Here is a 13421-nt window from a genome sequence, read left to right on the forward strand (position 1 = left end):
AGCTTAAAGCCAAATAGTAAAGCTAATGAGCTAAATAGTAAAGCTAATGAGCTAAATAGTTAAGCTAATGGATAAGAATGGCAGATTTATCCGCAATATCAATTTTAAAAGTTGAAAAAGGGTTAAGATGGATGTCAGAAACACAGCAGAACTAAAAGCTACGGATAATCAAAGCTATTGGGCGTAGCTGTTAAGCTAACTTTAGTCTATCAGTATTGACCCTCCGATTTCTCTCTTTGAAAACCCTTTTTTAAAATTATTTTAGCTTGTCTGGAATGCTTTATTTTGGCTACTGTCTCTTTAAGAACTCCTGACGGAACCCAGCGTCTCAGAATTTTCTTTTATTGCTGCCGTGCTACAAAGTTTCTCTATTTAAACCAACAAATTGTGAAAACATGCTACTTGATTTTAGACCCCCAAAAGTTTTTATGCTCTGTTAACGAAATTCACCACCTAGTGATGTCACAAATTGAGGCTTTCGTATCAAGCTAGCTCAGAGCCCCAAACCCCTGAAACTTTGCTAACATTTAGTTTAGACCTCCAACATTAAAAGATAAGGAACTGATGGTTTGCTTGTGAGCTTCAGAAGTTGTCACAGATGTTTTTGTTACCTTTAGACAGAACCAGGCTAACTCCTTCCCCCTGTGGACAGCCTGTTTACAAAGCTCATTTATTAGACCGTGGCTTTATGTTTACCTAAAGGACCTCTTAAAATTTGTTCAGAGTATAAAACTATTTCTCTTCAAACCACCTAAACTGATAAGATTCAGAATAACACGTTTCATTCACTTGATTTAAAACGATTTTTACAGCCAATTTACAAAATGTTCACAAAATTCAGATGGATCGTTTCCCTTCAGAGACCCTCATTATATGGAATATACAGAATAATCATAAAGAATGATGAAACTCACAGAGACCTGGGCCAATAACCGGCTTCATCCGCTCTGATAACAAGACTAATTCAATAAAAGAGATAATCATAGTGAATGTCTCGACTCCACAAACACAATGATGTAAACTCAAGGACAACAGCGGCGAATGCTCCTCCGTGCTCTGGCAGTGTGAGACTTCGTGGTCAGACAGGCCAGATACAAACGGCATCCCGCCTCGTTGCTCCACCGGTCGAGGATAAAGAAATTGGTGGCCTCCGTGGTGTCGGGCTCACAGGTTTTTGTTAGTGTCATGTTGGCACTGGGTGTCAGGCGAAGGGTTCAGGAAGGGCAGCTCCTCGCCGCAGCCCTGCAGCTTCAGGACCCGACTGCTCAGATCCAGGCAGCACTGGGAGGAACACACAGTGAAATATAATTAGTGCTGAACCAGTGGATCCAAACAGACAGAAGTGAGGAGGCTGGAGGGCCAGGAGATAAGGAAACATTTGAATAAGAAAAGAAAATCTGCAATGCTAAATGAGCTTTTTCAGTCCTCTCTAAAGTAAAGGGTTTTTTTTTTCTCAAAGTGAAAAACGAGACAGAGCTGAAACTCGAAAAATCATCTAAAGGTTCGAGCCGAGCTTTTAATGTTGAGTGTGAAAGATCATTTATAGATATGATTCAAGTGTTTGAACAAAAGGTACGGTGGCCGGTGGGTGTCAAACAATTTGCCAAAGCCACAACACAAATGCAAAAGCTACAACGCAAATGAATGAACAAAAAACAGGAATGTTAAAGTGACAACACAAATGCAAGATCAAAAACTTGATTGCAAAAGCTACAACATACATGCAAAAGCAACAACACGAATGCAAGGGTAAAAAAAATAAGGCTAATGCAAAAGCTACAATACAAATGTAAGAGCTACAAAAAAAGTGCAAAAGCTAGAACGAAAATGCAGAAGCTACAACACAAATGCTAGGGTGAAAAACAGATGCTAATGCAAAAACAGAAATGCAAAAGCTACAATGCAAATGAATGAGCAAAACAACAAATGTAAAAGTGACAACAAAAATTCAAGAGCAAAAACATGATTGCAAAACCTTCAACATACATAAGCAAAAGCTACAACATGAATGCAAGGGTAAAAAATGAATGAAAATGCAAAAGTAGGACAGCACAAGCTGCAATACAAATGCAAGTGCAAAACCAAGAATAAAAAAGTGACAACACAAATGCTAGAGCAAAAACATGATTGCAAAAGCTACAACATAAATGCAAAAGCCAGGACACAAACTTAAGGGTAAAAAAAATGAATGCAAATGCAAAAACAGGAATGCAAAAGCTACAACAAAAGTGCAAAAGCTACCACGCAAATGAAAGAGCAAAACCACAAATGTGAAAGCAACAACAAAACTGCAAGAGCAAAACCATGAATGCAAAAGCTAAACAAATGCAAAGGCTACGAGAGTGCAAGGGCAAAAAAAACAATGCAAAAGCAACAACGTGATTGCAAGAGTGAAAAATAAATGCAAAAACAGTAATGCAACAGGTACAACAAAAATGCAAAAGCAAAACCATGAATGTTAAAGTGACAATACGAATGCAAGAGCAAAAACGTGAATGCAAAAGCTACAACACAAATGCAAGGGTAAAAAAACGAATATAATGCAAAAACATGAATGCAAAACCCTCAAATTCAAAAGCTACAACACAAATGCAAAAGCTACAACACGACAGAAGTTCAGCCACAGCAGAAGCTAAGAGGTTAGTTATCACACAAATACGGAAAAGTTGTGAAAGTAGGTGAATGATTTTCTTTTTTTTAACTTTATCTACAATGACTCAAGCTTTGTTGGAGTCTTATCTTGTTGTGACCCTCACTTGCATTTCTTTATTTTATTAAAAATATATATGACATCTTATGTTTAGCTTTATGAATCAGTAACGTTAGCATTAAAGCTATATTTATCATAGCTGACCACCAACCGGCCACCATAAAAAGAGGTAAGATCATACTTGGGCAGAGCTGTCTCTGAGGATTGATTTGTTCGTCTGGTGACGTCTGTTTCACACATTTATGTTTGTTTCACCCCCTCATGTCCTGATTTCATTGTACGTAGAAATCAAACAGATTTTCAAAGAGAGCACTTCCCTCAGATTATCAGATAATCTGTTTATGAGCGTTTAATAGTATTTTTCAGTCTGTGTGAATATAAAACTCCACCTCACAGGGTGTCCTCAGTTTGCCCTGTCTGTGTTTTTATCAGCCTAACAAAAAGCTGTGGAGCAACCTCTTCCTCAGATAACACCACACTCAGAAAATCACATTTGGAGCATCTCCTCTCCTAAAATGTTTACTTCCCTTCTCCATATTCTGTTTCTCTTTCTTCGCCTCTGCTTATTCAGGGCGACGATTTCAGGCAGAACACACGCACGAAAAGGCACGGCAAACATTAGCAAAGCAAATGAGGACCTTACTTTGAGTTCCAGCAGAGTCTGAAGACCGAGGCACAGCTCGAACGTCTCATCCTCTGGAAGAAAGATAAGGAGAGGAGAGAGCGCAGGATGAAAAAAATTATTCCTCTGAGTTAATGAGGGGAACATGTTTTTATATATGACGGTGATTTCTGAGGCAGCAGAGAGATTTTTGACACCATGTGAGGATTTAATTCAGAGTTCAGAGATTAAACTGTTAACCTTTGCTCAGGAAACAAAGAAAAACAGCAGCACAAAGGTTTGTTTTTGTCAAAGTCAGGACCAAATGTCCTCGAAACAAAAGACGGGTCAGGATAACTCTGAAACAGAGCAGCATAATAAGATAATTTGTGTTTCATTTTGTGCCCCAGAGAGGACAAATCAACCAGTCTGTCATCTAAATATTATAATTATGAGACTTGGTGGGATAAGTTTAACACACAGTCAAGAGAAAAGAGGGTAACAGCAGCCAAAATCTACGCACCTCTTCCTCTAAAGCTCGTTAATTATCACCTGACAGCTTTGATTTTAATCCGATGAAGGTTGAGGTGGAGATGTGACGTTTAATGTGTTAATTAATGAGCTTTAGAGGAGACAGTAAGCTGATTTTGTCACCACAGGCTGCCAGTGTTAGCACAAAGCTAATACCTGCAGTCTGTTGCTTTGTACTGGCTGTGAAATCCATTTTACATGATGTTATGAATGAACTTGTTGCGTTAGTCAGACTAAAACTGGACTTATGATTGCAGCCAGAAGTTGACCTGGTGACTTCTGCAGCTTGGACAACGTCTGTGTACATGGGGCGCATGCTTTAACTGCAAAGCTGGACTTTTTAAGCATGCTAGTTGGACTTGAATCCTGCTGAATCTAAGTTCCCAAAATTAAATTGACAAGCTAATGTAGAAAGTGAAGTTAAGAATCTGTTTTTCTTTTTGCGTGTAAACCATCCAACCATCCCTTAACTTGAGTGTTTTGTGCGTGCTCCACGGTTTAAGCTACGCTTTGACCCAAGAGTCAAACAGCGACCAGAGTTGACGAATGCCTTTGGAAAAGCATCTATAGGCCGAAAAAAAAAAAATGGCTGTCATCTTGCTTGGCTTGAAGCATAGACTGTATAAAACATGGACGTTGTCTCCCCGATGTCACCTGTCTGTTTCTGAAACGGAAAGTGAAGCAGATCGGCTATCGCAGCAATATTGGTAGTGACAAGGGCTTTGCATACAGCTATAGGGCCCCTGTCGGTCACGTGACCAGAGCTGTGCCTCTGATTGGGCGAGCTCGCGATCTTAATATCCTCTGAACTGACGAGTTAGAAAAAAATTCATCCCCCCTACAGTGTGTGAAACGTTTTTTTGAACCAGGCTGTAAATAGGTTAATTTCTGCTTTGAAAACGGCTTTTTTTGGCCTGGTGTGTTTGTGACTTCCAGTACTTCCTGAGCCAGCCTCAAGCGAACACTCGAGAAACAGCAGATTTTAGCACTTCTGCATTGTCTCATATTCATAGACCGGAGGTTGGTTGCCGCTTGGCTTGAAGTGAAGTCGCCACAAAAACTACTCCCCCTGGTGGCTGGCTGCAGTGAGGGTAAAAAAAAATCCATCTCCCCAGTCATTCCAGATGGGCTGTAGTCAAACGTTAATTGGATGTCTTGTATTCAAATTTTTTTGCGAAAAGTTTTGTTTTCATTAGTTATTAGAGGTTAAAAACTACGCTTTACGTCATGTTTAACGGTGATTAACAGCTGACGTTCTTGTGTATTTTTTGGGGGGATTGTAAAATATGTGGGGAGGTAGAGTCAGGAAGTGATTACACTCTCGAAAGAAAAATATACATATTATTTTTGTCACCTGGCTTCATTCAGATTCCCTCATAGCCTCTATTGCGCAGACTCTGGCTGCCAATGGCGGCGCCTGTGACGGGGGAATTTTGGCTTCAAAACCGTACAACGATGAAGGTTGAAGCCACACTGTCCACTCAACTGGAGTCACAAACCAGGGAGTTCCCTGGCAGTTTTATTTACACATGCCGACAAACTATTTATTATTCTTGAAGGCAGTTCTTCAGATCTATGTGTTTTATCACGCAGGAAAATACCGGACAGTACTCTCTGCGTTCACAGGACACCATTATGCTCTCTGTCCCAAACGCTCGGACAGAAATTGGGAAAGTGGCTTTTGTGTACTCTGCACCCTCATTTTGGAACCAGCTGCAAAATGACCTCAAGCTCAAGGAGCTGGGGTCTTTGAATGTTTTTAAATCTAAAATGAAAAACATGGAGGCTGGCTCTTTAAGATGCCAGTGTTTTCGCTCAGTTGTTTAAACAATTGTTTCCTTGAACATGATTTTAATCCATTATCTTGTGTTTTATCGACTGTACTTTGTCTCTTTTTGTGTTTCCTGTCTGTAACTTTGTGTTTTTGCTGCTGCCTGTCTTGACCAGGTCTTTCTTGAAAAAGAGGGTTTTTAATCTCAATGGGACCAACCTGGTTAAATAAAATAAGTAAAAATAAACTATACTTTGACTGGAGGGGTGGCGTTTACACAACAACAGTTTTCAGATGGAACCAGAAGGTATTGATGCGTTTCAATCCCTTATTTACACACAAATTGCACTTTTCTGGCCTAAAACGGAAACTTTTGAAAACGACCTCAAGAGGGGAATTATCGCTGACGTCACACTCCGCTGGACGCCAACAGCAGTAACAGTTGCAGGCTGCCTTTCAACTTAAGCTATCATCTTCTGTTTTGTTTATTCGCAGCTTGTTTGACTCCTTTCAGTTTGGGGAGGAACAGTAGTGGTCACACGGGGTGTGTCGCCACAGTTACATCGCCATCTACAGGCCTGGCATGCTTACTACAGCATTTTCAGTCCCTCATTGTTTTTGTTTTCACTTCATTTTTTGCTTTTTCGGATGAAACGTCATGCAAACAATATCTGGATTAGCATTAGGGCTGCTTTCTGCTTGGATAAATCCTGTAACAGTCTTTGAAATGACGTTGACTGACATATTCGGACACATTTGTGTTGCATCGTCTTCTCCTTCCTCCTCCTGGTGTCCAAACACTTAAATCCACTCCTCGAGTTTTATTTTAGCTCCTGCTTCCTCCTGCTGCTGCTGCTGCTGCTGTGTAACACTCGATGGTCTTACCTTTGACATAAGCCGAACACCGGACTCTCTGTCCACCCAGCTGCAGCTGCAGATCTGTCACCGAGCCGCTCACACCGCACGGCGAGCTGTCCTGGCTGGGCACCAATCTAATAAGAAACACAGACGCATAAAATAATATCTTCAGTGCTCATAAAAAAACTTTATTCAATAATATCACCGCAATCTCCCTGGGAAAACATTTCCAGATGACGCATCGCTGAGATTTATTTCAGCGACGGTTTTATTAGATGTCGAATCAGTCAAACAGGAACACAGCTGCAGGTTTTACTGTGAGGTTTTCGAGGTCAAACTGAACAAATGTCACGTCTGATCCAGAGGTTAAAGCTTCTGATCTCTAATTTAGTGTTTTAATATCTTTCTTTAAGATTTCGGCTAATGCAACTCGTCTAATGATGTAGAAAAACCTGCTAGTCTCACTTTAAAGATCGTATTTTAAGCCACTAATCCCTCCCTACTTTCCCTTCCTCTCCGTTTATTTTAGGACTCCTTTGTTCCACTTTGACTCTTATTTTTATCAGCGTTTGCTTTGATTCGTCTGATTTTTCTAAATGAAAGTGTGGTGGCTGTGTGTCTTACCCCAGCCTCTGGCAGCAGGAGGTGGAGATGTGGTTATGTTGGCTGCCGGTGTTGATGGATGCCTTGACTTCGGTCTCGCAGCACTGTGGGGAGGACAGAGAGGAGATTTTGATGTCACAGTGTGTTTTTCCACTTGGCTCTGGCACCCCCCGCGAGGGAGGAAACAGCCAGTCATAACAGTATATTAACACATCTCTGGGGAGCCTTTGCAAACCGCTGATCTCTCCTCTCCCGGACAGATCTGTTCAGCTCACACGCCGAGCTGCCAGGCTGCCAAATTAACTCTGAGCTGACGGCTAATCAACTTCTGCACAAACAGAACAAATCAGTGGTTTTTGGAGCCAGATGTTGTTTTCTCTCTTTGCTTTGTTCCCGTCACATCACAACGGTTAATAATCGAGCTCAGGGCAACCCAACGGGAACTGTCTGTGCATCGTTACACATGAACACCAGCGAGTTTTAGCTGATCTGTGTCCTTCATTCTGCTGCTTTCATCCAAAAAAGACGCTGATTCCTTCGTTTGGTTGGTGCACTTTGATTTTCCTGACTGAATTATTTCCTCAGGGCACAAAATATTAACCCAGTGAGTCATACGTGTGCACGTTACTCATTACTCAACCTAAGAAAAATCATATTCAGCAACTTTACCCAAGAGACAGTGTGGTTCTTATTGATAAATATTGACTCTTCTATAACTCAGCCTGTTGTTTTGACTTTCTGACCACTAAATCTACAGTTAGCCTCTCTCATGTGACTCCTACAGAAGATATTTTAGCAACAGCAGCTGTCGTCAGCATAACGTTAAAACTTACTGGAGGCTAAGTGCCCAGTGAGAGAGGAAGTCACAGTCTCATTTAGAGGTCGACCGATATGGGTTTTTTGGGGGCCGATGCCGATGCTCTCCAAATTTGGGCAGCCGATGCCGATATGCCGATTTTTCCAATTTGATATTCAGGCCGATTGTTAAATAAATATATATTTATCACATTTTTGTGAAACGCAGCAATTTCTGAGCAACTAAAAGAAATCTATTACAACAAGTCGTGTCCAGTCCTCTGAACATTTATTCAGCTTTCAAAACAATGAAATATTTTGTCTGAGTAAACACACAATGTAACAAGCAGTAGTAAACATTCACACTCTTCTTAAAATGTCAAAAAAGAAATTTAAACTTATTAATATAATTTGAACAAAAGTATGTAATGTATCCAAGTGGTTCCACAAGTTTGAGGTGCTCATCTTTTTTGTGCCTGATCAAAAATTGCGTCATTTTATACAACGGATCAAAAATCGGCTTTTTAAAAGAAAATACGGCCGATGGCCGATAGAGACAAATGTCCAAATATCGGCCCGATATATCGGTCTACCTCTAGTCTCATTTCTGTATTTCATGTAAAAAAACAAGTCGCACTGGACTGTAAGTCACATTTATTTAGAATGATTTGGTTTTTTTACAGCGTTTCCAGAGAGAACTTTTTACATCTTTATGTGTATATTAGGAACAGGGATTGGTGCCTTTCACATTTGAAGCGATACAGTACCGATGCCTGGTACCTGGCAATCGTAACGGTACTCAACGGTACCAATTTTCCAGTGCTATTTGTGTATATGTGGTAAAAAATATCCATTTGTTTTAACTTAACATATTTATTCTTCAGTATATAACCTTGCAATACTGTGTTCATGTCCAGCGTGGAAAATCTCCTCCCCACTCAGCAATTTGTGATGTATTAGTCACACCTGACTATAAGTTGCAGGACCAGACAAACTATGAAAAAAACTGGGACTTATAGTCCAGAAAATACGGTAAATATGGTTTATTTGCTACAACTCAACTCAAGCAAACTTTGTGTATTAAGGACTTAAAAAACAACCACAGCTGAAACAAAGTGCTGTATATGAATAAATAAATAATAAAACAAATAAATCAATAAAACAAAGGTGCAGATACTGAAAAAAAATGTTTCTATTGTTCTTAAACAATTTGAGAGCAGCAAAAACAATTATTAAAAACTAAAAACAAACCATAAAACACTAAAAAGGAGCAGGGTCTCGAGCTGGGTAAAAGCCAAGGAATAAAAAGGAGGTTGAAGACTTTTTTTAAAAACAAATGGACAGAAAAACAATGCTTATCACATGGTCCAACTTCTGTCCGTTTCTACTCTTTAAAATGCTAATATCTCTGATTTAGCTAAAGCAATTAGCGTTGAATGTAGCATTTAGATGCAAAACAGATATTCCCCTAATTTCTTGGCAAAGACTGTATTTGCAAGTGAAAAAGGATTTTATGTAAAAATTAGATCATAAGATAAACAAATGTGACTCAAACAAAGGATGAGCTGACATTTTTTTTAGCATGTTCAAAAGAAACTGTACACAAAACATTAGCTTTTTTTGCAACTCTGCGCTGGTAAAGATAATATACTGAACAAAAATACAACTGCAACACTTTTGTTGACGCCACAGATGACGCAAGTTTTGATGGAGCGTGCAATCGACACGCTGACCGCAGGAATGACCACCAGAGCTGTCGCCCGTGGAAAACCCAAGAATAAAACGCTCCTGCAGCCAACAGAGAAAATCAAAGCAAACGCCTCTAAAATGATCTTCTTGATCTTCTCCTCGTTCACGCTGGAGTTTTTACTGTAGCCGTGCTGAAAAGCAGCTTGTCCCAATTTCCTGTGACGTTGCTCCTCGTCTGCATCACACACTCCAGCGTGTCGCCTGCAGGGCCGAGCGTGTCACAGTCAGAGACGTGGATCATGAAACACAGAGGGATGTGTGTGGTTTATGGGAAGCTGCTCCTGCTCATCATCGTGGGGATACTTCAGTTGGAGGGAAATCAAATCATGTGGATGTATACTGGGCATATGGTGGCTCTGCATGTGTGAGATAAGCAACCTGGCAGCTCCTCCCTCCTGAGTTTGAATCAGTGCATGTTGAAATGATCTTTTCCTCCTCTGAATGTAAATTAATCCTCTTGTTGTGCTCCTGATTTCCTGGTTTACATATTTATGGAACAAGGTTACAGTCCTGCAGACAGAGCGCGGGAAAGACGCTGAATACTAAGAGAAGAAAGGAGACACAGAGGGAGGGTTGTGGATCAGAGGAACATCTGAATAACAATGTGTTTCTTCACTCGAGTGCAGAGTGATTAGAAATCTGCGTTCACTCCTCCTGGTTCCTGTCTGTTTCTTTCTCATGCACGTCATGAATCGATGTCTCCTCCTGACTTTAGGACGTTTCCCCTTTGGAAAAACACCACGTTCAGTTTCCATGAGCCTTGTTTTGATCCCTCACACTCCGTACAGACCGAGCCGAGCCCTCTTTGTCCTCACAGGCACATCGGCTTATCAGCAAGCCAACAAACCTGCTCTTTTGTCTCAGTCCCAGCGCTGCAGAAACCCTCCCTCCATCTCTTTCCCTGAAGTTTAAAAATAGACCGAACCCAATGAGTAACCGAGGAACACTTTGAATTTAATAAGTTGATGATAAAACCAGAGCAGAATGAGTAACGGGGGGAAACGCTGACTTTACCAGAAAAGTCTGAAGTGGACTTATTTTAAACTCCTCTGACACCGCGGGGAGCTGATCGCTGATCGCTGTATTGATTTTGGCTGCAGGTTTCTCCAATTAAAGGCTGAAAATCGTCTCCTTTCAGCTCCACGGTGCAGACCATTAAACTTATTTATTCCTTTTACTGAAGATAAACTCGGTCTGAAGAGTAAAGAAACATCAGAGACTCTCTGACTTTAATGGCCTTGACTTGTCTCCATCTGAAAGCTTCTAATGAGCAGGATTGTTGTCAGGCAGAGACCGCTCTTCTTCTTCTTTTCCAGAAACTTTGTGGCTCTAAAACTTCTGGGAACAGACCCTCCAGTGTCTCGGAGTCCCCGAGGCGATTCGTACTTTTCTGTACTTTCTGGGTGTTTTTCTTCTGGAGGAACTTCACGATTCCATTTCGAAGTTTAGCTCTCCTTTTTTGAGTTATTTTTCTGCCTTTAGGACAGCGAGGAGTGCAACCTGTGAGAAAGAGGCCTCAGGTTGAATTAAAACACTCAGGCCAACCTCATGGGACACGCAACCTTGCTGCTAAGTAATATCAGTGCCCCCAAAAACAGGCTTTCAGACGGCAAAGTGTGGAAAAATTGTTCCCTTACAGCCAAAATACATGCAGGACCAGATGTGTCTACAGTCCTAATCTGAGTCCCAGCTCCAGCAAGTCAAAGCCCTTCAGATCAGATGTGCAATCCTCCTTTTTTCACCAGACGCTGGACACATCAGTTTACAGAAAGCAGATTAAGCCAGACAGGAAGTCATGCACGGAAACCACCTTAAGACAAACCACATCCAAACCATAGACTGTAGACTGGACAGCGTAGCTCCACCATTTATTAGTCTGTGCAGTTGAGACTTTGAGGGATTCTGGGGGAAGCTGAGTGGAGCTGGGTGACAAAAATATATATATTTTTTTCTTTTGAGAGTCTAATCACCTCCTGACTCTACCTCTACCCGACATATTTTACAATCCCTGAAAAGATACACGAGAACGTCAGCTGTCAATCATCGTTAAACATCTATGAGGAGTATTAATTTTTTAAAGTTTGACCACAGCCCATCTGGAATGACTGGGGAGATGGATTTTTTTAACCTATACTGCAGCCAGCCACCAGGGGGAGCAGTTTTTGTGGAGACCTCACTTTGAGCTGAGCAAGCGGACGTCCTTTTTTTACAGTCTATGGTCCAAACCAGAGGGTATTTATTGTAGCTACAACAAATAACTGACATAATGAGCAGCGCCAGATGAGGAGTCAACAAGTTTGAGGTTTTACAGCCCAACATGAACCAGGAGAGGGTCATCATCGGGGTGGGAATCCAGGGAACCGTGACTCCTGCTGTCTGGAGGTCCTGCCAAATTAGCCAAATGTAGTGCGAGACTTGCCCTTGTTTGCAGCAAAGTGCAAATAAATCATTAGGCATTCGTGGTCAATAGGCCTTAAAGGTATAATTGGTAGTTTGATTTAGATACACTTTTTGTTATACTGGTTAAAATGATCTATATGTCCCGATGGCAGCAATACATGATGTGTTCATAACTGAGAGTGAATAATATCCGCTATCAACAGCAGGAGAAAAACAGGGAAACACCACCCAATCACATCGATTAGGATCCAATCTGTTAAACCAATCAAATCCCGTCCTGCCGTTTCGCCCTCCTCCTGTGTGTACATTTCATTGGCGCACTGCCTCTGACTCAACGCGTGTTCCCGAAGTTTAGCGGTGAACAGGTTGGCACTCAGCAGAAGAACGGCAGAGAAACTACCCATACCCTGATTACTGGTAACTGCTCCTCTGACTAAACAGAGCAAGAAAAGTGATATTGTGATATCGTGTCGCAGGTAAAAGTGGATAATGCTAGCATGACAGTTGCGAGTACGAACAAAAGTCATGTTTGTTTATTCGTTTTTTAGCTTTATGTTTTGGTGTTTCCTTACCTCTAAATGAGACATGACTCGACGTAGTGTAAAACATAAAATGATGTGGATCTCAAACCCGTGCCATGGAGGGCCAAGAGGCTGCAGGTTTTCTTTCCAACCAAAAACTCCACCAGCTGATTCCACTGATTACCTCACCTTCAAGCAGAGAGCAGGGACTAATCAGTGAAACCAGCTGGTGAAGTTTTTGGTTGGAAAGAAAACCTGCAGTCTCTTGGCCCTCCATGGCACGGGTTTGACATCTCCTGGTTAAGATGTACTGAGACAGGCACAAGATGTCCTTGAGAAGGGTTGCAACTCTTCTCTTGGACCAGCCGCTGTTTGGCGTTGGGTACTTTCCCCCATGAACGCAAGAAAGAATGGAATAAGAGCCATGTTCCTGTTGTTGGGTCAAGCCATATTTGTTATTGTGCTCTGAGTCTCTGTCCTGTTGCTTAGGGCACAAGTGTAAAGGTACGTCACTTGTCAAGGTAAGGGAGGTGTTTGACCCTTGAGGGGCCCATGGTTTTTGACAATGTAGAAGCTTAGTCCAGTACTGAAGCTGCCGATGTGTTTTGACTCCCAGGAGAGGCTTGGCTGATGCGTTGTACTGTCGTTTAGCACCGTGCAAAGTGAACACAGCGTCCATCAGTTCCCATTCAGTGAACGAAAGAAAGAAAGAAACGATACAATTGCAGTTACACTGGGATCAAACACATCCGCTACCTTGGCAAGTGACGCACCAACGTACCTGTGCCCTAAGCAATAGGACAGAGACACTGTGACTCAATCATGAAGACAAACGGTTTCAAACACCTTCACTTTATTTGATCTGCTTTGGATAAAAGCAGA

General features: G+C 41.5%; 1 protein-coding gene across 1 annotated transcript in view; it reads right to left on the reverse strand.

Moving 5' to 3' along the window:
* Nucleotides 1-259: 259 nt before the first annotated feature.
* The window catches only part of nrip2 (nuclear receptor interacting protein 2), a 37365-nt gene continuing 24203 nt past the window's right edge, over nucleotides 260-13421 (reverse strand). Inside the window, exons 3-6 of the mRNA XM_074698720.1 lie at nucleotides 7096-7178; nucleotides 6499-6605; nucleotides 3354-3406; nucleotides 260-1281 (exon numbers count right to left, since the gene is read on the reverse strand). Coding sequence (XP_074554821.1) covers nucleotides 1165-1281; nucleotides 3354-3406; nucleotides 6499-6605; nucleotides 7096-7178 — 360 coding nt within the window. The 3' untranslated portion in view covers nucleotides 260-1164. The remainder of the gene's footprint in view (nucleotides 1282-3353; nucleotides 3407-6498; nucleotides 6606-7095; nucleotides 7179-13421) is intronic.

Source organism: Halichoeres trimaculatus, unplaced genomic scaffold (genome assembly GCF_033239565.1).
Source record: "Halichoeres trimaculatus isolate MK-OKI-2021-1 unplaced genomic scaffold, fHalTri1.1 fHalTri1_scaffold_21, whole genome shotgun sequence".
NCBI lineage: Eukaryota > Metazoa > Chordata > Actinopteri > Labriformes > Labridae > Halichoeres > Halichoeres trimaculatus.